The following is a 27,352-nucleotide window of genomic DNA, read 5'->3' on the forward strand; positions in this document are numbered from 1 at the left end:
GGAATTTTACCTTCTGTTCTCTCTCTAGATGATCTTTGTGACTCACTTATCAGTAAAAGCTAAAGCATCGATCCAGCCTGATAAACCCAGCTCCCTATTTCCTTCCTAGCTTCTAAAGTGTTGCTGTGATCCAGGCAGGGCTGGCTGTGTGTGTGGTGAACGCTGCCTTCCTACAAAGTGTCAGGGGCAGCCCCCAAACCAGCCCTTTCAACTGCCTCGAGGAAAAACTGTTTGTGAAAGAAGCAAATAAAAGCAGATGCTCAAACACTCTTTATTCAGAGCACATGGGACAAGGCTGGGAGAAATGTCAGTCGTTATCTTCAAAAGGTTTATGTAAACTTTTAGTTATGGAAACAGAAAAAAAAAATCCCTAAATATAACTATTTGTAACACACACACACACATATAACATATGTGTGTGTATATATATATATGCACATGTACTCGCAAGCTTAAGAGCAGTGTCAGGCTGGGAACAGCAAAGCCTGAGTGAGCAACCCACAGAGCATTTCTAAACAGCCTAAAAAGTCCAGACCAAGTCTCTCCTTTTTTCTCCTATTTTTTTTTTTTTTGTCCTAATAGTTGCAGCATTTTTACAGGACTCAACACCGGAATCTCTTACACTGCACAGGGATGATATTAAAAATAAAAAGCAGAAGAGACCAGTTGCTTACCCTTTTATCCAACACAGGGATCTCAATGGCTTATGTGAGATCTGAAGGTAAATTTGATTCCAGAGAGGTTCGTTACTTGTTGTCTTATATTTTTATTAATAGAAAGTTGATTATTTTAGAATGTAAGACATTAAAACTATATAATTATTATACACGAAAGAGCACGAGAGGATTCTAGACAATAATTTAGATGTATTAAATAAATAAAAAATAATAGCAGCCTTCTACAATGCAGGCTACACATAGGTTTACTTCGGTTTGAAGTACCCAGGTCTTTAGTACACCTACAGGAACAGATCTGCTCCACAAGTGTTTTAAAGAAACATATCTATAAGATACATACGTAAGAGTGTCTAAGGTTAGGACAAAAATGGAAAGCACACTTTACCACGGTCTCCACATATCTAATGACCCCATCCTGGGGTTGTTATGGGAAAAATTTGGCTGCAGAACCTGTCTGGGAGGTGCAGCATCAGCCTGGTTGAAAAGCGACAGCGAGGGCAGCTGGCAGGAATTTTTGGAAGCTTGCTTGTTCTCCGCAGGGTAGAGGCGCTCCTGTGCCGGGTTTGTGCCTCGAGCGCTGCCCTTGGGGCCCAGGGGACTCCTGTGTGTCAGGAGAGGCTGCTGAGACGGGCTCAGAGACCTGAGCGCTGCCTTGCAGGTGTCCTCCCCAGAGCGGGGCAGGGATTTGAGCAGGTGGTTCAGGAGGCGCGCCCCCAGGCTCTTGTCCATCCACTCGCAGGTGAGCAGCAGGTTGTGCACCTCGTGCATGCACTGGATGTAGCCGGTGCTGTACCTCTGCTGGGCCTCCAGACCCACCTTGGAGTCAGCTGTGCGGGACAGGACACAGAGGGTGAGCGGGGGACAGTCCCCGGGGCGGTCACTGCTGAAGCCTCCGGGCTTTAGAGATGCTTTGTTTGCGGGGGGAAGGTGAGCAGGGGGTAATCCCTGTGCCCTGCTGCCCGGCGCCGAGGCAAAACTGCACCAAAAAGCAGAAACCGGCTCTGGAAGGGAAAAACGCCTTCCGTGGATTGAGCAGTGCCCGGCTCCATCTCCCCATCTAGTGGAGACAGCCAAACCCCGCGGCAGCCTGGGCCTGGGCGGCCTGGAAGGGGCTTGTGCCAGGCTGCCAGGGGGTCAGACCCGCTGGCATCGGGTGAGGGACCAGGCACAGGGCAAGGGACCGGGCACTCACCCATCATCTTGCTGCTCTGGATGTTCTGGAGGTGCTTCACTGTCATTTCCAGGATGTCTGCTTTTTCCAGTTTGGACTGCTGATAGGGAAAGAACGCAGCAGTTAGAGGCAAAGAAGGGTTTGCACCGTGCCCAGTTTCTCTAAAGATGAGGCATTTCCCTTCCTCCCCCCGCAACCCAATTTCCCACCAGCAGAAGGACAAAAAGCAGCACAACATGAGCACTTACATCCAGGTGAAATGCACCCACAACAGTCTCCTTCAGCTGGTCTAAGCAGTTATTAATCCTTTCCCTTCTCTTCCGCTCAATGAGGGGTTTCCTTAACTGGCAAAGAAAAGGAGCAGGAAAAATCACAGTTGACATTTTCATTTCCTCTCTCTGCTGCAGTTCAGCAATGCCAGAGATCCCTTCCCTGTGTGAAGCCAGCACAGGGTGACACTGCTCAGCAGGGGCAAGGAGTGGTTGGAGCATGTGCCCATCCCTGTGGTGGCATCACCTCTCCCTTCTCCCACTTTGATCATTTCAAACTCAGAAACTCACTTCACCCGATCAAAACAGAGAGAAGGCATAGAAAGGAAGCAGAAAAACACACGCACGAGTTAAATGCGGAGAAAACATCTTTCTAAGAGGAGAAAAAGCGTTGTCCCCTACCTGTGCCCTGGAAGCAGTGGCCCGGCACCCCTCATTCACATGCCCAGCTCAGGGGACACTTACCTTCCTCTCCTCCTTGGTGCTGGCGACCTTGTGCGTGCCGGTGGTGGCCGCGGCCGTCATCCTGCTCCAGGCAGCCGGCCCGGCTCGGCGGGACGGGATGGGATGGGATGGGATGGGATGGGACGGGACGGGACAGGATGGGAAGGGAAGGAGGCGCTCGGGCAGTGGCTCGCTCCCCTTCCAGATGGGCTCTTTGCTGCTCCGCAGCTCCTCGGCTGTATTTATAACCCCAAATTAGCATCTGAAAGGCAACTTTCCTTGGCGGGACTTCTTTTCCCACACGAGGGGTCGAGCCCGGAGGTTTGTGGCCATCAATCAAAGCTGACAGGTCACTGCTTCTTTTCATTGACCACGCCGGCCCCCCCAAACGGCGACAGATGTCCAGCCTCCGACGCTGGGCTTTGGAGGGAGCCTTTGTTCGGGAAGAAGGGGAGGAAAATGGGCGCGCTCGGAGCAGCTTGCACGGCTCCTCGTTCAATTTGCACAGATTCCCAGGGAGGGACACAATAGCCGGGAAGCGGTTGAATTACACCTGGGAAAATGCCTTCCACTCATCTTTTTCTCCTCTATCTCCTTGAAGCGATGCCTGTTTTTACCTGCTAACCTGACCCCAGTCGTTTCACATCATTGTAACAGCCTCTTAATTTAAGAATAGAGTACTTCAGCTAGGAGTTCCTGCTGCCCGGGATTACTAGTACAAGGAAATGATGATTGATTAAAAACTGTTGACAGCAGACACCCAAAGGAAGGTTGTTTCCATCACAGAAATCCTCTAGGGAAAACATGGGAACTTCATTTACCTCCTGGGAACCTGAATTATCTGTTGCACCTGGACGGATGTAGGTAATATGTAACTCTTCTAGTTTTTGGCTGCTCTGCAGAATTTAATATTAAATGCATAGGGTATTGAAGATGCTAACAAACCTAGAGCTGAGTTAGTCCTGTGGAAGCTTTACTTCTTTGGGTTTTTCCCCCCGTGCTGTGAGGCTCGGGTGGCTTTGTGAGGAAGGGGGTTTGTCTGTTTGCTGCTCTGGAATGCTGGGGCAGGGGATGAGGGGCCTTTTGAGGAGGCCTGGAGTGGGGTGAGAACGCACTTTTATACTTCCTCACTTCTGCCTGGCTTGGGGGAGAGTATGAAGGACTTTTTCATGACCTTGCATTTGCTTTCTGAAGCTGCTTTGCTAATGAGCAGGATTTGGCAGTGTCCTGTTGAGCCCCACAGGTGAAGCCCTTTGGATTGGTGTCGAATGTGTCACCTTATTGAAGCAGAGGGGAAGCAGCTGCAGCGGTTCAGAAGCACTGCAGGCCCTCCCAACGCACTGGAGGGATTTCCAGCTCCCAGGAAAAAGAAAGATTTTATTCAAATAAATAAAAAAAATAACAGCAGCATTCTACACTGCAGGCTACACATAGGTTCACTTTGGTTTGAAGTACCCAGGTCTTTAGTACACCCACAGGAACAGAACACTCCACAAGTGTTTTAAAGAAACATATCTGTAAGGAAGATGGTGCCATGGCTGCAGAGCCCTCTGCCCCTCCAGCTCCGGGTGGGGACGTGCCCCAGTGATAGCAGCGAGGACATCACGCTGCTCCTTGCTCAAGCACGGTGTGGGTGTGAGCGTGTTTGCTTGTGTGTCAATGCAAACATACCTGCAGCATGTCTGCACGCCCTGCTGCCTGCGCTCATCACCAAAACATGTCCCCAGCCATGGGACCTGGCAGGCAGAGGCTGTTTGTCAGTCACATGCAGAGCTGGGGAGCAGTTCCTTGGTTTTATAAGCGCCCTACTTTGGCAATGGCCTGGGACGAGCTGGGGTGGCTGTTGTGCCGGGAGAGGAGGGTTGAGAGGGGAAGGTTCATAGCTTATCCTTTGTGCCAGGTAAACGGGTGGGATTCTTATCTCTGGTGTGTTAGAGACAGCAAAAGGAGATCTCACCACCCCTTGCAGGAGGCCCTCAAATTAGCCAGCCCAGGCTCCTCACCCGTGAAGACTCCTTTGGTTTTCCAAGCTTTTTCCAGTCCAAGGAAATGGATTGTTGCCGCTATTTATAAAAGGTGTAGCTGAGGCCACATGATTCCAGCAGCTCGGCCCGAGGAGGCAGGGCTGGGCTGGGGCAGGGGTCAGAGAGCACACTCTGTGTTTTGTGCCCAGGCTGGCAGTGCCTGCCCATGTCCCTCCACCTTCTGCAGAGAGCAGCACCTTCCCAAGGCAGCCAGGGCAGCAAGGAGAAGCTGAGATCACCTCAGCTCCTGGCCCAGCTGAGCACAGCAGGGGTGTCAGCAAATCCAGAATTACCCAAAAGCTCCAAAAAGCATGTCCCGTGCCTGCTGGCACTTCTGCAGGGTGCAGCGTGTGCCCCCATGTTGGTGGCCCGGAGGCGGGCCAGCCCCCGGTGCCACCGGGAAAGCTCTCTCAGTGTCTGTGATGGCAGCACCTCCTTCCTCATCCTCTCTCCCCTCCCTGGCCTCTGCTCGGGGCTGCTGCCTCGCCCTCCCTGCTGCCTCGCTTGTCCTGCGAGCTGCCCGAGCTCCGGGGCTGTTCCCCGGGAGCACCAAGCGAGGCGGTGGCCGGGGGGACACCGGGCTGGCAGGGAGGCCACGGGCAGGGGTGGCCCCGGGTGCCCAGCGCTAGCCCTGCCCAGCCCAGCCGGGCACCGGAGCCCCTCGGCTCGCCCACGGGCATCTGCTGCGGGTGAGCTCATTTCAAGGTTCATTTGTAAGACAGCGCCGCAGTGAAAAAGAAGAGCAGCTTTGGCTGTAAACAGTTATTTTACACCTCTCAGTCACGGCAAAAGCCTTTATTTCGGAGGCGGGGGTGCGGGCGGGAGAGCTGCCCGGGCTTTGGGCAAGGCTGACATCTGTGCCGGGGATTGCAGGGAGCCAACAGCCCCATGCTAATGAGCATTACAGGAGCTTTCTGCGAATTCCCGCTTTCCTTTTGCGTTGCCACTGCCAGGTTTCACTGAAAAGGGGATTCTCCTTTGTAAACAAAGCCTCCCTTTTTTCCTGGGCTTTCAAAAAAAAAAAAAAAAAGGGGGGGGGGGTAGAGAGGGGTGAGCGCTGCTTAGAGTTTTCTTTTTTTTTTGCTATTTGTCTACACTTCACACCCCGGAGAAAGAAAACAACTTTTAACATCTGTTCCTGCAGTATTTAAGAGGGAAAGAAAGGCTGCTGAAAGGGGGGGAAAGCGTGGCAGATGTTGGCAGGTTCCCTCGGGCGCAGATGTCTTGCTCCGAACAGGACTTCCCTGGGGGAGCGGCGGCCGGGGCTCCTCTGTGCCTCGGGACACGCGACTGCCGAGCGGGCGGGGGACGTGGGAAAGCGCCGCCGAACAAAGGCGCTCATTCAACCCAACCCGAGAGCCGTGAACAATCTAATCACCGGCAGAGAAATGGTCAGCAGCCCCCGGCCCCGCCACGGAGGGCTTGAGGGCAGCCGGTGGCCACGGGACGAGGGAATTTGACCGGGCTGCAAGCGGAGTGTCCCTGCCTTGCCCCCGTGCTCCCTGCGGGGCATCCAGCGCGGCTGCGGCCGGGGATCAGGCCGGGCTCAGGCGCTCTGCAGCCCGGCTGTCCCACGCAGCAGCACAGCAGGTGCAGGGCAGGCACCTCTGGGCCGGCCGGGGCTGTCCCACACTCGGGACAAGGCAGCACCAGAGGAGGGACTGCGGGACAGCAGGGACATCTCTGATCAGGCTTTTAAAAAAGAGCTTCTAGCAATATAGTAATAGTAATAATAATTATATTAATAACCCTATTGATTACGTTGATTACGTCTAGTTGAAATAGCCTTGTAAAACTGACTTTGGTAGGGAAAAAAGTTTATTTTAATGAAAGCAAAAATTTTGAGAGAACTTTTCATTCCCCTTCTTTCTGGCTGATAAAATAATTTAAAATAAGATTTTTCTGTGAAAGCTGGTAATATTTCTGCTTAAGCACTTTGTATGAAACAAGTGAGAAGCCCAGAGACAAAGAAGCCGAGCCAAGAAAATTCACGTAAGAGAGTTAGTTATTAATTCCAGTTTGATGTTAAAGCTGAGGAGCTCTGTGATTGTTCTTCTAATTCCTGCAATTTTCAGCCTGCTTCATCTCCGCCCCAGTCCATTTCCTCTGGGTTCTGGGCAGGGCAGAGCTGCTCCTGCCAGCGAGGCTGCCATGTGCCAGGACAGCTCTTCCTCTTCCCTGCTCAGAGCCAGGTGAGTTGAGCTGCATTGCTTCTTTGGAGGCCAAGCACGGGGGCAAGGAGCTCAAAGCCCTGCCGGGGGTGTCAGCTGTGTTCCTCCTGCCAGCGGAGCCCTGTCTGCATGGCAGTTGGGAAGCAGGAGGCATTTCAGCTGGATGAGGGGCTCCATGCTGCAGGAAGGATGCTGCACGTCAACAGGGACCCGTGCACCTGCCCAGGCTGGTCCCCCCTGCCTCTTGCAGCTTGGGGTGATACTGTGGGCACCGACTCAGAACCTGGCAGGGCTAGCAAGGAGGCTTGTGCAGTACTGAGGCAAGCCCAAGTCCAACCTCGGCCCTGGCTGGTTAATGAATGGCCTCGTTAAGGCAGCTCAGCCTTTTGCAGGGATGGATTTGCTGTGGGAGAGTGGGAGGAGACCTGGGCAGGTTCCTGAGCACTGCTCAATCTGCAGTGTAGGTCAGAAGGACTATTTGATCCCCCTCATTTTCCAGGCTGGAGATCATCCAGGCTAGCTTTGTCCCCAGACTGCTTGCAGCTGCTCCGGGGTGTGTCTGCTGGCTGGGTGTGGGGCTGTGGGTGCCTGGCCCCTGCAGTGCCAGGGAGGCTGTCAGAGGCAGGGAAAGGGGTCCTGCTCCAGGGTCCTGCCGGTCCATCTCTCCCAGGTGTCCGTGGGTTTGCTGGGGCTGGTTTTGTGACAGCAGCTCTGCTTTCACCATGTGATGTGGGCTCTGGGCAGCGAGGAGCAAAGTGCAGGGCTGGCAGCGGGCAGCAGGGTAAGGTGGGGACAGTGGCTGCTGCCAGCAGGCTGTGGGCTGGCCCTGATGTGCGACCACGGGGCACCCTCTGCACCCTGCGCCCCCTCCCTCAGCTCGGGCTCCAGGCCTGCCCTGCCATGAACAAACACTCTCCAAGGAGAGGCTGCTTTACAGGGGCTTTACTCACTCTGAATAAAAGAGGGGTTTGTCCAGCTTTTTCAGAAGGTTGGTTCTGGCTCAAGGTTGAGGTTTTAGAAGGAGTAAAGTTCTCCTTCAAAACTTTTAAATCTGGGTGTTTCTAAGTAGCCACAACCCCCAAGCAGCCTGTGCTGAAGCCCTGCTTCACCAGGGCTGTTTTGCTGCTGAGATATTCCGTCGGGAAGGAATGCGAGGAGCAGCAGGACGTGCCAGCACAGTGACTGGACGCGCCGGGTCCGGAGGGTGCAGGCGGTGCCGGGGCAGGCGGGCTGGCTCCTGGCACTCAGGCACCTCAGCCGCAGTCTCCCGGAGATTACTCACTGCTGGATGGCCCGGGGGGACCAGGGCTACCTCTCCTGCCTGGCCTCAGTTCAGGATGTTGGACCTGCCATGGCCCATCTCAGCCCCATGCAGCAGCGTTTGCAGGAGCAACATGTGTCCTGCAGCTTGCCCAGGACAGGACGGTGCTGGAAATGGGTTGGTCAGAAAAGCAAAGGATGATTTATCTGTTCTTGGGATGTGGAGAAGAGCATTTGCTGTGTTGAGAGCACAGTCCCAATGAGCAGACACCCCCCACGATGGGATGTGGGCCCAAGATCACCATTGGAGCTTGCAGAAAGGGAAGCCACGGCTTGCTGGGGAAGGCTGCTCCGGACACCCTCCGTGTTGGGATCCTTGGGGATGGAGTGACACTGTGTGTACCAGGTCACGGTTTTGGCAGAGGGCTGGGAGGTGATGGGGTTTGTGGCTGGGTGAGCGTTGTGTGGTGAGTGGGGAAGAGGCACAGGGCATCTGGCAGATGAGTTTGGTGTCTGTGGTGGCCCATCAAAGCCTGTGAGTTCACCATGGTGTGGGCAGGGGAGGAGTGCAGTTGGGAGCTCACCTGCTCCTCCTGCTACAGCTGAAGAGAGAGACGTCGTACATGGCACTGGACAGTGCCACATGAAGTGTTTTCATCACAGAGAAAGCCCAGCTCCAAAAGTAGCACTGAACATCAGGAAATTCTGTTGACATCTCTAAATCCATCTCCTTTACCGAGTGCACCAAACCTCTCTGGCCCCAGCTCAGCTCAGCCTCCTGGGTACCAGCTGGCTCTACCATCTTTGGGAGTGAACTCCTGGGATAGGAAATAATTACAAGGCTGGTACCAGCTGAGTAATTCTCAGCTTTTCTTTCACACACCCCCATCCAGCCCTAGTGTTAAGGATCAGCTGATGCTTTTGCCATTGCTCAAGCTGTCTCCTGCCTGGCAGGTTAGCAGTGCTTCAGGCCCCACAGGAAATCTTATCTGCTGCTTCTCAGCCAGAGTGCTTGAAACACAGCTCCTGGGCCAAAAGCACCTTATAGGAAGCAGAAAATCTGATAAGCTGTGTGGGTGGTGGCAGGCTGTAAGGGTTAGCCCCTTGCCTGTGCTGAATTTTACATGGCCTCGTTATGGAGGAGCTGAAACAAGTGCAAACTCTGCTTTTCGTCTTCCCAGACCAGCCCATGCAGCAGCACCCACCTACTCACAGCTCCTGGTTGCTCTTCATCTTGTCAGGGCCACGGTTTTCCTACCCCAGGGTGACTGTGTCCCAAGAACTAGCAGGACTTCCTACACCTTTTGGTTCCTCCACAGGAATGAGGAATGCTCATCCCTGTAATAAAGGAGTGTCTCCTAGATACACCTGAAGAGGAGGGGAAAAAGTCAAGAAAGTGAAGAGGAGAGTTGGTTTGAAGCAGACAGTATTCATAAACAAAACCAAAATATTATAAAACCTTTTGCTGTAATTGGTAAAAAATTAGTTACAAACATACAGATTTAAAAAAAATAAATTTAGAGAACATCACGAGGCTTTATACACCATCCAGGATGGACTTGGCTCATGCAGACCAGGACCAGGCTGCAGAGCTCCCATAAGGTGGTACAAGGGAGAAGAGCCAAGCTTCATGAGGAGAGCATAGTTGACTTTGAGGAACCATTCAAAGAGAACACTTGAACTTTCTTTATGCAGCATGCCTTGATTTATTTCATTCAGGAGAGCAGTGCTGGGTGTTCTCACACTCTGTGTGTGAGATGTTACCACATGTCACCTGATAACAAGCCTGATCTGCACTGGAATAAACCAAGTGCTTGGTTTATTCAGTAAGCTTCACTTTGACAGCAGCATGGATGCTTAACTCCCCCACGTTGGACCTCCGGGCTCAGCACCATGCACACCCCACATTGCAGCCTCTGCACTTCCCACACTGCCTGTTTCTTCTTAGCGTCTCAGCTCTTGAAGCTACAGAGTGATGTGGGTTAAGATTCATCTTTGTGAGAAAAATATCTCTTGTGTGAGTAAATGTGGCTTTTGTGCCCGCCTGGCCACATGCCAGCGCCTGCTTTTTATAGTCCGTGTGTCTACGTGTGCTGTCACCACATCCTGAGCCCTTGGCACAGGACACCTTGTCAGCAGGAATGGGGCAGCCACAGGTCGTGCTCTGCAGGAGGAGTGACCTGTGTGCTGTCCTGGGCCCTGGCTCTTGGGCTGCCCAGGGGGGCACTGCCCTCACCAGCAGCATTCCCGACCTGCTGCCCACTTCTGTCACTGCAGGGCTGGGATTGCAGCGCCCGAGGAAGGGGGAAACGCTCACTTGGGTGTTTGGCACTTTGTGGCTCTGTCTTGGCACAGCCTGGCTGCTGCTGTGACAGTGGAAAATGGGAGGGTTTAGGAGGGGAAGGCATGAGCTGCAGGGTCTCTGGTCTGCGTGAGCCAAGTCGATCCTGGATGGTGTATAAAGCCTCGTGATGTTCTCTAAATTTTTTTTTTTTAAATCTGTATGTTTGTAACTAATTTTTTACCAATTACAGCAAAAGGTTTTATAATATTTTGGTTTTGTTTATGAATACTGTCTGCTTCAAACCATCCTCTTCAATTTCTTGACTTTTTCCCCTCCTCTTCAGGTGTATCTAGGAGACACTCCTTTATTACAGGGATGAGCATTCCTCATTCCTGTGGAGGAACCAAAAGGTGTAGGAAGTCCTGCTAGTTCTTGGGACACAGTCACCCTGGGGTAGGAAAACCGTGGCCCTGACAAGATGAAGAGCAACCAGGAGCTGTGAGTAGGTGGGTGCTGCTGCATGGGCTGGTCTGGGAAGACGAAAAGCAGAGTTTGCACTTGTTTCAGCTCCTCCATAACGAGGCCATGTAAAATTCAGCACAAACTCTCCACTGCCACAACCCTTTTTTCTTGCTTGTTCATTTTTAACATTAGGAGCTGTGCCCTGGGTTTACTCTGTCAAAAAGCAAAAGAGGCCACGAGACACATGAGTTCCCCAAGGAGTTTTCCAGAAGAATATCTGTGATCAGCTGGGTGTCCTGTTGTGTTTCAAAGATGATGTTTCATCCCCTCTTGTTGTGTTTCAAAGATGACGTTTCACCCCCTCTCCCCATTCCAGGTGTGTCTGGACACACAAGTGCAGACAGTGATGCTCTCTCACACCTGCACACAGACAGTTTTCAGATGATATGTACAATTTTGTAGCCCTTCTCCAAAGCAGTGCCTGCCTTTGAAGGTTGGTTGGGACAGCAGAGCTCTGGCGTTCTCTCCTCATTGGGAGCCGGGGGTCCCATCAGCAGCAGGAGGAGAGCTGCAGAAAAGCTTTAGAGAGTCTCAGGAAAGGTCATATGTGTATTTGCTGGTGGTGTCGAGTGATGTGACAAGGGCTCCTGTGCTAGCTGAGCCTGAATCCAGCTGAAGGGAAGCAGTAAGCCTGTGCCCCAAACAGGTTTCTGCTGTAAGAGGTAATGAATTCATTTCTGCAGAGCCCTTTGAAGGGGTAAAGGGGTAAGCAAGCAAGTGCACAGCAGTGTTATCCAGAGGCTGTGAGCTTTGGAGTTTAACAGGCACTACTTAAATATGAACCAAGCTAGTCACCCTGTGATTTCTTTAAAATGTAAAAGAAGAGGGAAAGCATCTAAAAAGAATAACCCAACAGTAATTTTCACCAGAGTTCACAACCTTGAGTCCTTCTGCATGATTTGGGATTCTTACTGTATTTACTTCCAGTTCTATTGAATTAATGGATGTATTTGACTGGTTTTTTTGTGTATGGTGTTTTGGTTTTTTGTTTTTAGCCCAGGAAATACATTTTACACTAGTGCTGTTTCTTGGGGTGACTTTTTTGGAAACCTAGTTTTGGCTTCAGTAGTAGATCCTCCCTGGAATGGATGCTGTGCTTTACAGATAACTTTCAATTGTTCCACAGTAATAGAAAGTTTATTAAAATAACTTGCTCTCCAGGAAAGGTATTTGCAACAGAATTTTTTTTTCTATGATTGTTCAGGTAATTGGTTTTTTTGGTATTTTTTGGGTTTTTTTTGCTTTTTTGGTTTTTTTTTCCTGACAATGTTTACATGCCAACCTTTAGTTCTTGTGGTTTGCTATAATGTTTTTAAAATGTGTTCTAATTCTGAAATGGAACCTTGAATTAAAGATGAATCATGGAATGTCCATGAGGAAAAAAACTCCTAACTGATATGAAATACAATTACATTTAATTGTGTTTTCTACCGTAAATAGGATTTTGGGGGGTGAGTCTGCACATTGTGTATTACTTGAATGAACTGAAAGGTAAAAAAAATACTCATCCGCAGATGTTTCTTTGAGAAAAGCTTTAGGAGTCTGCAGTGAATATCTCTAGGCAGTAATGGGTGAAATGCAGTTTCAGGAACTGTCACAGGCACTTGTGAAACCTGGTGATTAAATTCAGCCATTGTAGCTTGGTTCAAAGTCCATGGAAAGACCCAGGATTCTTCTTCTGCTGAACTTTAAACAGAAGAAAATCAGCATAACTGCAGTTGTCCCTACTTCTAATATTTCCTCCCCGGAGCCTTTTCCCTGAAGCGCCTTGCCAGGAGCCAGGAGCACGGGCTGTGCTCTGGGAATCACACCAGTGCAAGCCCAGTTAAACATCCCCTGGGTGGTGTTCTGTTCTCCCCTCCTCGTGTGCTCCTCCAGACAGCTGGCAAGAGGCCCCAGAGTGTTTTTTGAGATGATCTGTGTCAGAAGGCCATGGAGGTCCAGAGCCCCTCCATCCCATGGTGTGGGTGACACACCCACAGCACGGGAGTTACCTCAGGGCTCCCTGCCCTGCTCCCAGCACAGCTGGAGCTCTGGGGCTCCTGCTGGACCCTGTGACACTGGTGTGACACAGCTCCAGCTGTCACCCCACCAGTAAAACCTTGGGCAGTGACACTTCAAAGTGCGTGGCCGCCTGCAAGGGCTGGGGGCACGCTGTGAGGGACACGAGGGGCACCTGGGGCCTGCAGGGACATGAGGGGAACTTGGGGCCTGCAGGGGACTGAGGGGCACTTGGGGCCTGCAAGGGACATGAGGGGCTCTCGGGGCCTATGTGGGACTGAGGGGCACTCAGGGTCTGTGTGGGACGTGAGGGGCTCTCGGGGCCTGCAGGGGATGTGAGGGGCACTCGGGGCCTGCAGGGGACGTGAGGGGGACTTGGGGCCTGTGTGGGACTGAGGGGCACTCGGGGCCTGCAGGGGACGTGAGGGGGACTCGGGGCCTGTGTGGGACTGAGGGGCACTCGGGGCCTGCAGGGGACGTGAGGGGCACTCAGGGTCTGTGTGGGACATGAGGGGGACTCAGGGCTTGTGTGGGACTGAGGGGCACTCAGGGTCTGTGTGGGACTGAGGGGCACCTGGGGCCTGTGTGGGACACTCTGGGCACTCGGGGCCTGTGTGGAACTGAGGGGCACTTGGGGCCTGTGTGGGACTGAGGGGCACTCGGGGCCTGTGTGGGACTGAGGGGCACCTGGGGCCTGTGTGGGACACTCTGGGCACTCGGGGCCTGTGTGGGACACTCTGGGCACTTGGGGCCTGTGTGGGACTGAGGGGCACCTGGGGCCTGTGTGGGACTGAGGGGCACTCGGGGTCTGTGTGGGACACTCTGGGCACTCAGGGCCTGTATGGGACTGAGAGGCACTTGAGGCCTGTGTGGGACACTCTGGGCACTCGGGGCCTGTGTGGGACACTCTGGGCACTCGGGGCCTGTGTGGAACTGAGGGGCACTGGGGCCTGTGTAGGACTGAGGGGCACTCAGGGCCTGTGTAGGACTGAGGGGCACTCGGGGCCTGTGTGGGACGTGAGGGGCACTCGGGGCCTGTGTGGGACTGAGGGGCACCTGGGGCCTGTGTGGGACACTCTGGGCACTCGGGGCCTGTGTGGAACTGAGGGGCACTCGGGGTCTGTGTGGGACTGAGGGGCACTTGGGGCCTGTGTGGGACTGAGGGGCACTCGGGGCCTGTGTGGGACTGAGGGGTACTCGGGGCCTGTGTGGGACTGAGGGGCACTCAGGGCCTGTGTGGGACTGAGGGGTACTCGGGGCCTGTGTGGGACACTCTGGGCACTCGGGGCCTGTGTGGGACGTGAGGGGCACTCGGGGCCTGTGTGGGACTGAGGGGCACTCGGGGCCTGTGTGGGACTGAGGGGCACCTGGGGCCTGTGTGGGACACTCTGGGCACCTGGGGCCTGTGTGGGACGTGAGGGGCACTCGGGGCCTGTGTGGGACACTCTGGGCACTTGGGGCCTGTGTGGGACTGAGGGGCACTTGGGGCCTGTGTGGGACTGAGGGGCACTTGGGGCCTGTGTGGGACTGAGAGGTACTCGGGGCCTGTGTGGGACACTCTGGGCACTCGGGGCCTGTGTGGGACATGAGGGGCACTTGGGGCCTGTGTGGGACTGAGAGGCACTTGAGGCCTGTGTGGGACTGAGGGGCACCTGGGGCCTGTGTGGGACATTCTGGGCACCTGGGGCCTGTGTGGGACGTGAGGGGCACTCGGGGCCTGTGTGGGACACTCTGGGCACTTGGGGCCTGTGTGGAACTGAGGGGCACTCGGGGCCTGTGTGGGACTGAGGGGCACTCGGGGTCTGTGTGGGACTGAGGGGCACTCGGGGCCTGTGTGGGACACTCTGGGCACTCGGGGCCTGTGTGGGACATGAGGGGCACCTGGGGCCTGTGTGGGACACTCTGGGCACTCGGGGCCTGTGTGGGACACTCAGCGCACTCAGGGCCTGCAGGGGATGTGAGGGGAACCCGGGGGCTGCTGCCAGCAGGACAGTGGGGACAGGAGGGGAACCCACGAGGGGAAAGGGCACATGTGTGCCATGGGAAAGAGAGGATAGAGCAGGCAATGGCTACAGGGCCTTGTGGAGAGCCAGGGGCGGCTGGCCCCAGATCTGCCATGGCACCCCAGGAGGGAACGGCCATCCTCTGTGAGGTAAGGGCTGAACAGGGAAAAGAGGGGAGCTGCTTGAAGGAGGGGTAATTTCACAGGCTGACATGTTGTTTTTCCCCAGTTTTACTATTTTTTAGTGTGGGATGGTGATGGGAGGAGTTAGAGCTGAGCTATAGGGTTCCCTGGGCCTCCTGCCCACAGCCAAAAGGCCCAGGATCCCATTCAGCTCTATCCTTCCTAAGCAAAGCACCTGCATGCTTGCCTTTCTAAATACCTTTTCTTCTCCCCAGTGAAGTAACTTGGATTTTTTTAATGTTTACTCACTTCCTAATTTGCAAGGATTAATTAATTCACAATGGCTCTCTCAGTCATGGCTGTGAATTAGTGAATCATTAGTGTGCCAAGAGCCCTCTCACATGCTGTATTTAATCCCTGCGTCTAAGAGCTTAGGAAAATCATGCTCTCTCTGCTCAGGAATTTCTCTGCAGTGTGAAGGGACAGCGACTGCAATGAACCCATTTCTGGCCTGATCTCTTTTCCAATGGTCATTTGTAGAGCAGTAGTGTCTATCCTGCAGGAGCTGATACTGAATTCCTTTAACAGTGCTTGCCTTTAACTCCTCCTCATCTCTCTTCAGTACCCTGGTTATTATGTTTAAACTCCATGGTTTTAGCCTAAGTATGGGTTCACAATTTGAACTCAGATATACACGCCCTTTCCATGTTGGCTTTGAGATCAGCTATTCCAGCTCACAAGTGGGATATATGATCTGCCAAAATTTTGCTGACCACACGTCGTGAGTCGAGATCCCATCACCTCGCACAGGCACCACGACGCCTCCTGCTTCAGATCCAGTGCTGCTGCATCTCTTACATCTTCCTACAACAGCAAGTAAATATTTGAGGTAGATATAAATAATACAGGAGGTAAATATAATAAATATCAGGAATAAATATAATAAATATTAATAAATAAACATAATAAACATTAGGCGGTAGATATAAATAAATGCTGTGCACGCACACACTTGTTATACCCCGATGTCCTGTCCCCTGGGGTGCTGAGCATGGCAGGATTGGCTGGGGCAGCCCCCCTGGCTCCAGCATGGTGCCAGGCTGGACCTGGAGCCCGTGGTACCTGTCCAGGGAAGTGTCCTGTGGAACCACTGCTGCTGCAGCCGCCCTGTCCCACTGCCCAGTGCCAGCCCCTCTGCTCCCCTGCTGCCGCATGCTGGGGTGGCTGCAAGTGTGCTCAGATGCGTTTTTCCATGTCTGAGCTGCAGCACACAGCTGATGGAGACCCCCAAAGAGGCCAGGGGCAGCTCTGCCCGCCGACATCTGAGGTCCAGCAGGCAGGGAACTGTGACGTGTGGGGTTCAGAGCAGCAGCACGCTGCTGCAGAGCACCAAACCTCCCCAGCAGTGAGACAGGGAAGTGCAGCAGAGGGGTGTGGAGACAGGTCATCAAGAAGAAGCTGAGGATAGAAGTAGTCAGCTCACGAGAAGCTTATGGACATTTTAGGAAAGCAGGTCCCACATGGCTGCGTGCCGGTGCTGCATCAGACGTCCTGGGGCAAGGTTTCACCTCGTGGCTTGTAAGAAATTCACAATGACTTGTTCCATTACAGATGTATTTTCTGCTTTAAATGTATTATACACACTAATGGACAATATCAACTTGATCTCTGCTGGGAGAGGTGTGGGCTTTTCTCCATCCAGGCTAATTTGCATTTGTCACAGCGACAGTAATAGATGAGTATTACATACAGGGACAGAAAACCAGTCTGGAGTCCTTCCATGCCATGTTGGGACTGCAGAAAACCTCCAGGCTGTAAATCACCAGCACCTGATGCATCAGGGCAATCAGACCACGTCCAAGGCACGAGGCCGAGTTCCAACCCCACACTGAAGCCCTGAGGGTCACGGCATGGAAAAGAAGTTTTGTGACACTACAGAGGTTGTAAAGGGTCTGCAAAAGGGCAGGGCAGAGGCTGGTAAAAATGGTGAAAAGAATAGTAAATACAAATAACAAATGAATAAATACCAATAAATAAAATTTGAATAGTAATTACAAAGACTGTTAACTACTGATAAAGAATAAAGGAATAGGTTGCGCCTCGAGTTTGCATGCAGTTTTGGGCTCCTCACTTTCAAAAGGACATTGAGGCGCTGGAGCGTGTCCAGTGAAGGGCACCAAGGCTCGTGAGAGGTTTAGAACACTTGTCTGATGAGGAGTGGCTGGGGGAGCTGGGGTTGTTTAGTCTCCAGGAGCTCAGGTGAGCCCTCCTTGCTCTGTACAACTCCCTGGCAGGAGGCTGCAGTGAGATGGGGCCAGCCTCCTCTGCCATGTCTGCAGTGAGAGGACCAGAGGAAACGGCTTTCAGCTGAGGCGGGAGAATCAGATTAAATATAAGAAACATATTTTTCCCTGTTCAGGGGGTCAGGCATCAGAACAGTTGCCAGGGAGGTGGTGCAGTCCCCACCCTGGAGGTGCTCAACAGACACCTACACCTGGCGCTGGGTGATGTGGTTTGGTAGCTGAGGGGTACAGTGGCAGTGTGCCATGGTTGGACCGGGTGCTCTGAGAGGTCTCTTCCAGCCCTGGTGGCTCTGTGACGCTCACAATGACGAAAAGCACCGGGAACAATAAAACGAGGAAACAACAAAACGCGCGGCGGGCTCGGCAGCGCCCTCGGTCCTCCGCGGCGGCAGGGGGCGCTGCGGCGCTGCGGCGCGGGCGGAAGCGCGGGCGGGAGGGCCGGGCCGGTGCGACGCCGTGAGCGCGGGGCGGGGGGGACGGGCCGGGCGAGCCGGGGCCGCGCCGCCTCTGCCGCAGCCGCAGCGCCGGAGCCGAGAGCCGCCAGCGGGCGGGCGGGGCCCGCCGGACGCACAGGTACTGGGGCGGCCGGGGGTGCGGGGGGCCGGAGCCGCGGGCATTGTCCGGCGCGGGGCCGGGCCGTGCCCTGCGGGCCGCGGGTAGCGCGGCCCGGCCGGTGCCCGCCGCGCTCCGGGCCCGCTTGTCCGCTGGGCGGGACCGGCCGAGTCCCACCGGCCTGGGCAGAGGGCGGGTCCGGGGATAGCGGCCGCCGGGCCGGGGGTGCCGTGCGGCACGGCCGGGCAGCCCGAGGGGAAGGGCACGGCCGGGGCTGCGCTTCCCGTGCGGCAGCGCCCCGGTCCCCGAGCCGCTCCAACGTCGAGCCGGGGAGCGATCAACGTAAAGCGGCGCACGGCTCGGCCCCGAGCGAAGCGCAGCGCCCGCGCCGCTCCCGAGGAGGGCGGAGGGGCAGCGGCTGTCCCGTCCCAGCGCCGGCCGGGCCGGGGGCGCTGCCGGCGACCACCGCTCTTTGTTCCGGCCCTGGCCGCACGGAGCGGCCGGAGGTGCGGGGCCGGCACTGCCTTGCGCGGCCTCTCGGGGTCCGGCTCCGAGGCCTCTTCCTACAATTGTTGTTCCTGTGGGTAGCCCCGCTAGGCCTCCGCAGCAGTGGCTGTGCGGGAGGGCTGCTCCGAGCCTGTTTTCTTCGCAGACTGCCCCACAGACAGTAACGCGCCGTGATCTCTCTGCTCCCTGGGATAAGAAAAGTTTTGGCACTGTTTTTTTCCCTGCAGATCCGTGGTATGCTACCGGTACTGAAACTAGGATGTATCCGGTTATGGTATTTTAATTTTTTTTTTAAATTTTAATTTCTGGTGAGGGATCATGTAGGTGCCCAGGATTTATTTAAAACCTATATGCTGTCTTGTGGGAATGGTGTGATTTAATTTGCATGATGAGTCAAAGATTAAATTACATGACCTAGGCTCTTCAGTTTCAGTGAGGCAAATAATGCGTGGAAGAACAGTTTCAGTGTAGATCAGAAATGAAATTTGATTAATATCAAAATGTTGTAAAGTTTTGTCTGCGCATGGGTTTTTTTTTTAAAAAAACTTACCTGTCAGAAACTCTTAATTTAATATCCTTAGAAGTGTGGTTTATCAGGAAGTGTGCCTTCCTTTTTAACACCTAGAGCTCGTGTAGACAGAGGAAGTTTAACATCCTGAGCTTGCGCCTTGGTATCGAAGCTTTTCAATAACAGATTTTTCCTGTTTAAAACACTGTGTACCTTTAATTAATAGCTATTACCTAATACCTGTTGAGTTGGCACATGCCTTTAACTGCAGAAGAAAAAAAAGGCCACAAAATATTTTGTGAAAGAGGATAAGCATGGTACCTATTCTGGGCTCAGGAGTAGGTTGATTTTTTGTTGTTTTCAGTTGTCCTGTAGAAATTGGCAGCTGAGGTGACCTGTAAGTGGCATGATGGTGTCCTGGCAGGTTTCTGCCTGCTGTGGACTGGCTGCTGTAAGAATATTGTATTTCACAGTTTTAGCTTCATAGTTTTTATGTGGTGTGAGAAACTATCGGGTCAGCCAGGTAGGATGCCTTTGGCTTAAATTTGTTTGTATTTGATGTGGATCTCATTAGTAGTGTAACATAGCTGTTGTTGGGGCTTTCCTTGCTCAGACAGAGGCACCTGGGGACAGGAGGAGGTCGTGCCTGGTGGTGCTGGGACCAAGCAGGATAGTCTTAGAATGTGAGTTTGTACTTATGGACTAGCATGCTGCTGAGTTTTTCTGAATGCTGATAGCATTGACTTTTTTCTCTTAAGTTTAATGACATTCTCTTCTTTATGTTGACACAAAGCTGTGAAATTTTGGTGTGTTCTGTGTGCATTGAATGCACAGTTGTGTAAAACGGAATATATATTTGTAAAAATATATGTGTTTACAAATAAAAGCAGCAGTTGAGTAATACTTGGTGACAGTATGTCTTTGAGAGATAATTATACTCTTTGGGTATTATCAAGCACAGACAAATGTATCTTCCCAGTGGGGTGTGATAATATTAGGACTGCACCTCTTGGAATTCCTTGATTGGCTTATTCAGGAGGGAATGGTATCTCTTTTGCATTCTGTCATGTAGCTCTTATTAATTAATGGCTGGTAGTTGAATGAGACGTTGCCCTGTATGTGCTGCACTTCCTAAGGTTTTTTTGGCATTTTGGTGAATATGAGAATTACTGGCCAGGATCTTCTGAATAATTTCTTTGTTCAGTTTTTGCAGATTTTTTTTTTTTACATGAATTGTTTGCAGCTTGGTTTTCTTTGTGTAAAATATTTCTGAAAGCTGATAATCTCTGAACGTGCTTTAGAGGCTTTAGACACTTGCTAAAATAATGATTTTTTTTTTTTTTGGTGGAGTTTCAGAAAGGTGCTGTAATAGCTGGTGCTGCTTTGAAGCAGGGGGCAGGAAGAAGCCTGGTGGCCTTTTCAATTCCCTTCTGGCCCTGCTTTTCTGTACTTGTGACACTGTGTAATATGGTTTAATTACAAGAGCAGCTATTAAAGTATGATTATCTTAGCCTAATTGGAGGCATCTTGCAGTTACCTATCAAAAATAAGATTTGACTCATCTGCTCCTTCCAAATTAATAGTTCCATAACAGCCTGCAGCTATTTATGTAAATAATGTGTGAAGCAAAAATGTGAGTTGAATATTTTTCAAATGTTACCATTTCTGCGTTGTACAGATGAAATTTTGTATGTTTAATTCTCTCTCTGCTCATGTTTTCTCTCGATACCGTGCTTCTGGCACCACGAGGTGCAGAGGTGTGAGCCAAAGGGAAGCTGAATGTCTGCAGTGAGAAGGTGAAACTTTATGCTGAAATCCCTCCCCGCCCCCCAAGTGCAAACACAAAGGTTAAATTAGAAGATGAGGCTGTCTTGAATTATTTTAAAGGACTTGAGCTGGGCTGTTAAATGCACGATCAGGAGTACCTAAGGCTTCCACTGGTGTCATGTGAGTTTGGGCTTTCTTTAGCCTGAGCGGAGTTATGTGCTTTCCTTATTGCACCTTGTGGTAAAATGACACATTCATTTGCCCCTGTCTAAATATTCCTTATAAAGGCTTGAATTCAGGATTGATCCAAACTCGAAGCGGCCAAAATTCTGTGTGTTTACAGGAATAACTGTGGTCGTTCCTCAACAGCCTCCGTGGCCTCTTTTTTTTTCAGACAGTGTTAATTTAGGAAGTAAATGGCTTAGGTTTAAATAAACAACTGCAATTTGCTTTCTAGCTCCCTTGGTCTGAGCATTCTAGCTATGCTTGATATAATCAAAAGACACTACAAAAAGTTCCTGACTGGTGACTTCAAATTTGCTAAAAGGAAGCAAATATTAAGCCTATCCACAAAGGCATAAAATTCTGGGGGATATTACTGAATGTTGTAGCTAATCTTTCTGTTTATTGAAATTCTGCTACTTGTAGTTAAATTCCAAGTTCCTTTCTAAAGATCCATTTCCTCTGTAATCCTTCCCTCCCCTTCACACACTTAAAGAATTCTTCACCAGAAAGTTAAATATAGCAAGACAGTTCAAAAACTGGCGAGTTGTAATTACTAGAGGACTGTAGTATTAGTGTAAGATGTTTTTCTAAGTTCACAAACATATTTGGATGAAGATATTTATGAGTTACTACATAGATGTTTGAAACATTGGATATTTTAAAACATTCAGGTATACTGCCAAGTGTGGGAAATGGCTGCATCAGTGAAAAATTACTCTGCTGCTTTTGATCCTTGCCCTGTTGTGTATTTTTTAGTCAATCTTTATTGATAACAAATTGTTTTTTCTTACTAAGAGAATGTAACAAATTGTTTTAACTGCAAACCCTGCAAGATTTGAAACATGACACTTAAAAATAGCTAAGATAGAACTTGGCTATAAATTAAAGAGAATTAAATTGTCAGCTTTTCAGGGAGTTGAATGTATGTGACTGTGAGAACAGTACTTATGTTCAGTCACTCATGTATGAAATGCCTTATCTCCTTTGAAGTTTATCTGTGTTAAAACACAGAGTGAAAAAATGGAGAAGCGTTTCCAGAAATGTGGAATGCGTGATCTTTTTCTGGCTGCTAAAGCTGCCCAGACAAACAGCTTGACATCTGAAGAAACACCTTTCTGAAAAGTTTCATTGTTTTATTTACTGACTTTTGAGTGAAGCATGGCAGTGCAAAGATTTGGGAGCAAAGGCAGCTGCAGAGAGTTGTAGAAGGTCCCTGTGACACCCCAGCTGGCTCTTGCAGCCAGTGTTGCTCTGACTGTGCACCTTTCTCTGTCATTTTCTCTTTGCTTTCCTGGCCAGGTGCACCTGGGAAGCTCCTCATGGATGGATGTATTTTTCCAAATACTCATTCAGAGCCACAGCAGCTTCTCAGCTCAGCTGCTGGGGAGCTTGCTTTGAGAAAAATCTGTAGACACCGAGTTCTGAGTGACACCGTGCATGGCGTGGTAGATGTGTGTGCTGATCACACCCGCTCAGAGCATCCTGCTGCAGAGGAGCTCTGAGCTCTTCCCCTGGCTAAGCAGTTTCAGGAGGTTTTGCTACACTTGTAGAAATGAGGCAAAAGTTATTGGTCATTATATTTTACTTTTGACTGTTACCTGTGAAGTTACTGCTCTGGCAGACGATCTCCTTTTAATAGGTGTCAGAAGATTTAATTTGGTTTTTGTTTGATGTATTGCAATAATTTCTAAAATTAACAACCAAATTAACGACAGCATAACATTATGAATTTATTGAATATCATGTACAGACAAAGAATAAGCACAAGTAAAGTCTGTTCACAGAGATGCAAAATTTTAGCAAAGAAAATGTGGGGAGTTTAATTGTAAAAGAGACCTTAGGGATGCAGACATGCACTGAGTGTAACACAGGGATGCCTGAGAAGTCTCTCCCACATGGTTTATGAATGCCTGGCTCTTCTAACCTGTCACACCTGCTCTTCAAGTCCGAAGTTTCTTCTGACTGGAGTTTGGTAGTGATGGAGAAACTTCTCAGGAGAATTTAAAGTGATAACCTTGGAAGAGGTCACTTGATAAAGTCTTTGTATATGCTTGTACTATATTAGACAAATGTTGAAAGCATTTGAGAGTTAATCTCTCAAAAATCAGCAAACATCCCAAACCTTGCTTTGCTTGTACTGATTTGGTACAGAATCCTCATGTGATTGTTTTCAGGTTTTTTCAGCTCGCTGCACGTAACATTTGAATGTACTTGTTTAGTTGCAGTGGATTTGGCCTTTTGCTTTAATGTAAAAGAAGACAGGAGGATCCAGGTCCTTGGGGGTTTTTCTTTGGTACCCATGACAGTACAATTCACAGTGTTCTTCAGCAGCATGGTGCTTCTCCCCCCTTTTTCCAGGGAATGATGCTTAAGCACGGAGAATTTCCTCCTCTCTTTGGGTGTGTGACGTTTGTTGTGCATGTTGTCTGGTGGAGCACTTGAGAAACACACACTTTCTAAACTTTATTTCTAGAGACACCCATTTGTGATGTGAAATGCAGTTGCCTAAACATAGATATCTGGATGTATTTTAGGTACTGCAAAGCACCTGCCCTAGAGGTTTGTGATTTCTGGAAGGGCAGTTGGACACCCAGCTGTGCTGTTTAGGAGCATTCACAGTGGTGTTGGTCTGTCAGGCACCTGAACTGTGCTGTGATGTTGGTTGTTAGCCTTGGAATCTCATTTTGGCCTTCCTGAAGAGCACTCAGGCAGTGACCATGCTATAGGCACCTGGGTTATGTGTGTTGCCTAATGAGAAAGGAAGATTTGGGATCAAATTCTGCTGCCCGAGTCTTGTCCAGGAGACCTGGTTTTGCTGCCCTCTGCCTTGTTGCCTGCTTTCCAGCTTTAAAAAATGAAAAGTTCCTAAGGAAATTTTAATTTTATAGTCTAGTATAGTTTATTAGTGGAATGAGTGAAAGTTTCTCTTAAGAAAGTACAGCTGAGGAAAACTAAAATAATCAAGAGAATTGGAAAGCCTTAAATCAAGTGTTGGCTGTTGGATTTGAGGGTTCAAATAGGAACCTGAGAAGTTCAGCTTGTCTTAAAATATGACTGAAAGCAGACACAGGCTCCAGTCACCAGGGCAAATAGTCTTTTTCCACGCATTACAGAAGTAATGATTGACAGCAAAGACAGCTTCTTGAGAACAGTATATGTTGGCTAAACAAGTGCTGTTCTGGAGGTGATTATTTAGATTTGTAATCTCTAAGAAAAGCAGTAGATTGACTCATCAGAATTGACTAACACAGTTCCGTTTTATGTCTGTAATTGACATTGAGCAATATCCAAACTCTGCCGACTCTGTAATAGGGTGGAGCTGGAGTAAACAGTTTTTCTCTGAGGAACTGCATCCATTCACGGAGCATTTTGGGCAGGGTCCTGGCATTGCTGTGCTGTCTGGCTGGTGTTACCCTTAACTCGTGTTATGGTGACAGGTTTAACATCATTAGATCCAAAAGAGCCTCTTCATAACGGGGTTGTGGAATATTTTCCCAAAAAGTCACAAAAACCTCAGGGCATTTGTGTGTGCTGACAAACTTACAAATGTATTTAAGCTTTAAATTCTCTGAGAAAATTGTATGCCAATTTTATTCATTCTTTTAACCTGGAAAAACCAAACAGACTTCAAGTTCCCAGCTTCTTAATTTGTGATTGTAGTTATTACTTCCTGCCTGTATATAGATTTTTTTTTTCTCTCTGAAAGAGAAATAAACTCTGTTTAGTGAGTTTTCCTTCTTGCTTGGGAACTTACGTGTATAAGAATAAAAAAAAAAAGTTAATAGCCATTTGGGGTTGGATTTATAGTTAACATCCAACAAAGATTGATTAGGTTTTTGCTTTGAGGCTGACCATGTGAGGCTCTTTGCCTCCCTTAGGAGCTGTACTGGGCAGGGTCTCAGAGCTGTTGGAGTCTGAGTAGTTCTGCTCTCCCTTAGCACTGCAGTCACTGCTTGTGTTGATGCAGGTTGAGGATTTAACACTATCAAATCGAGGAAGAAATGTCAAATCCGTGTTTCAGAAGTAGCTGTTCTTGAGCTCTTTAGTGAACAGGGAGAATGATTGTTGGCCAGAAATACAGAAGCTTTCCTCTTGAAATAGGGTGTTTTTAACTTTCAGAATTACTAGCAAGCATTAAGAAATGTTAGTAAGCACAACAGAAGTTTCTATACCTTGTCTTGTATTCATTATGGTACTCTGACTTTCAGTGCTGTGGATTGATGCTTCTGAGATTTATACCAAAACTCAGAAAATGCTGACTTTGAGCAAGTCCCTAAATTAGATAACCAAGCTAAACTAATTTCAAAATGACTGTGAAGGGAAAATTAAAATCTGTATTTTAGGAGCTAGAAGGGATAGTTTGAAAATCCATAAGGTACAGTGTCTCTCACATTGTTTATTTAAATCTTCTTTGACTTACTAGTGAAGAGTTATTTTAATGTATTTCAGTACATCTGAATTCTGTGAAATCCCCTTATTCTGTTTCTAATGGGTAGTTGGTCAGATTCCAAAATTGTCACTGCATTCCTTTTATTTTTGTAATTTCTGGGGAATGTAAAGGTTGCATTACAGTTTATGGGCTGCATCACAAGCAGTGAGGGCAGCAGGGCAAGGGAGGGAATTTTGATTTCTTGACCATTTCATCATTTGATTTAAGAGCTCTTGTTTGATTGAAGTCTCTTAGTGATATAGGAGGTGATGACATTGTACTGTTGTACTCCTATTTAAGTAATTTTTAATCCCTAATTAAATAAAATTATGTTAAGCTTTTTAAGCTATTTAAGCAATTAATAATTTAAGGGTTGTGAATTTTTTTTTTCCACATAGCCCTAAGGATACTGACAGGATACTGACATAGCTGAAATAAGAATGCACAGTGTCAGGAGTATAGGTGTCAGCTAAAATGCAAGTAGTTCCACCCAAGCTTGGTGTCAGCCCTTTGGAAGAACTACTGTCCTGCAGAATGGTTTTTTTCAGTCGTTTCAGGTGTGATGTGTGATCATGCCTTGGGTAAACTCGTAGAGACGGAAACTTCTTAAGTAGTGTTTAAGTTTCTCTTGGTAGCATTGCACAGTAATTGCATTAAGAGGAAAATTGGGAGTTCTTGTTTTAGGATTGTGAAACAATTTGGTAGTTCCCTTTTCCACTCCAGCTCTTCTTAGCAGCTGAATTAAGGGAACTGTCCCTCAGAGGCTTCCCACCATGTTAGCTGACCTAATATTAGTCACATCTTGTTGCAAACCTTGTTTTTCACGTGCTGTCTGCAGCCAGGTAACTCTGAGCCAGCTTTGCATCCGTGGCTCTGTCTGTGTGTGTCAGGGGAGTGCTGGCTCCTGTACAGACAGACCGACAGTGCTGGTTTGTCACCTTTGTGAGCCCTCAGGGCTCCTCTGCCTTGGAGAGTCCTATCTACTGCAGCTGTTCTCAGTTGCCTTGAAGTCCAACCAGTTGGGAAGTCTTTCTTTTGGAAGGGTGTGTGGTTCCCTCCAGCCTTCTTATTCTTTAAATGCAAACGTGCTTTTAGAAACTTTTGGTCAACAGCAAGCAGGAACTGTAAGGTACTATCTTGTGAGTTTTGGCTGCAATAAATTTAGATGCTAAACTTTTTAGGAAGACTTTAACCTGTCTGTTCCAAGGTTGGCATTTTCTTGTATTTGTTACTCTGATGGAAGCAGAGGTTTGCTTAGCGTGATGTGGTCTACCTGGAAAGAGAACTCGAGTGTCCCCAAAAAGAGGAAGACAGATGAAAAGTACTGTGTATCAGTATAGACATCTGACACATTGTTTATCTTCTGTTTTCATATACAATAGCCTTGAGCAGCTGACACTCTCAGGTGCTGTCAGGAGGGAAAAGGATTCTGACCTGGGTTTTCAGGAATGGCTGGCTTTCCAGACTGCCTATGCTGAAGTATCCTGCTGTAACACAGATCTTTGGACTGGTGTCTTGTGAGTCATCAGAAGGACTCCTAATTAGGTTGCCATGGCAAGAGCTTGAGCACATTAAGATCATTCCCCCTTTTTGATTCCTGTGCTGCAGAGCATTTCATAACATGAAGTGGAGTTCATGGGTTAGCTGAAACTCCTCTCCCTCTACCTCAAAATCTAGAAAATTAAAATAACAGTGGCATGGTGTCAAATGTTGTGACTCTCACCTTATCTCTCCTGAAGGTTTGTGACTTGGATAGTTCTCTTAATCCTGGGATGCGTCACCTCTGCCATTAAACATATCTTTCTATGTCTGTGTTGCCCCAAAGGAGCACACCTATCTTGGCACTTGAGATGTGGTGTGCTTCATGTATCAGGAATTGAATTCCATTAGTGACTTTGGAGATTTAGACCAAACATTTAAACTGGCAGAAGAAAGAGAGGTGATTTAGGGGAACTGTGCAAAGTACACTTTCCTACAGCCTCTTAAGGTATATTGTGATATTGAAATTATTTATGTGACATTTCTGTGTTGCAATAGCTGGTTCTTTTCTTGGGAGAACAAAGTGAATTCTCCTTTAAGGTCTAGTTTTCTTGCTTGCTTGTTTATTATCTTG

General features: G+C 49.5%; 2 protein-coding genes across 5 annotated transcripts in view; one reads left to right on the forward strand and one right to left on the reverse strand.

The window, feature by feature from the left end:
* Positions 1-578: 578 nt before the first annotated feature.
* Positions 579-2,727, reverse strand: LOC119704616 (transcription cofactor HES-6-like). Of its 2 annotated transcripts, none has more exons than XM_038146103.1 (4): positions 2,583-2,727; positions 2,097-2,192; positions 1,870-1,945; positions 579-1,504 (listed from the first exon to the last, which is right to left on the reverse strand). In XM_038146103.1, exons 1-4 carry the CDS (start codon positions 2,640-2,642, stop codon positions 1,059-1,061), a joined length of 678 nt encoding a protein of 225 aa, XP_038002031.1. In that variant the 5' UTR covers positions 2,643-2,727; the 3' UTR covers positions 579-1,058. The 2 variants fall into 2 exon arrangements, with proteins under 2 accessions (XP_038002031.1, XP_038002030.1); XM_038146102.1 differs by having other exon boundaries at positions 1,870-1,948.
* A 14,969-nt stretch (positions 2,728-17,696) lies between these two features.
* Positions 17,697-27,352, forward strand: part of CAB39 (calcium binding protein 39) — a 42,161-nt gene continuing 32,505 nt past the window's right edge. The window contains exon 1 of one of the 3 annotated variants that reach the window (XM_038145609.1): positions 17,697-17,824. The gene's annotated coding sequence lies outside the window, so the exon portion shown is untranslated. Of the gene's footprint in view, positions 17,825-18,419; positions 18,585-27,352 lie in introns of those variants that run through there. The other 2 variants (XM_038145608.1, XM_038145607.1) reach the window with 2 other exon arrangements.

This window comes from Motacilla alba, chromosome 9 (genome assembly GCF_015832195.1).
Source record: "Motacilla alba alba isolate MOTALB_02 chromosome 9, Motacilla_alba_V1.0_pri, whole genome shotgun sequence".
NCBI lineage: Eukaryota > Metazoa > Chordata > Aves > Passeriformes > Motacillidae > Motacilla > Motacilla alba.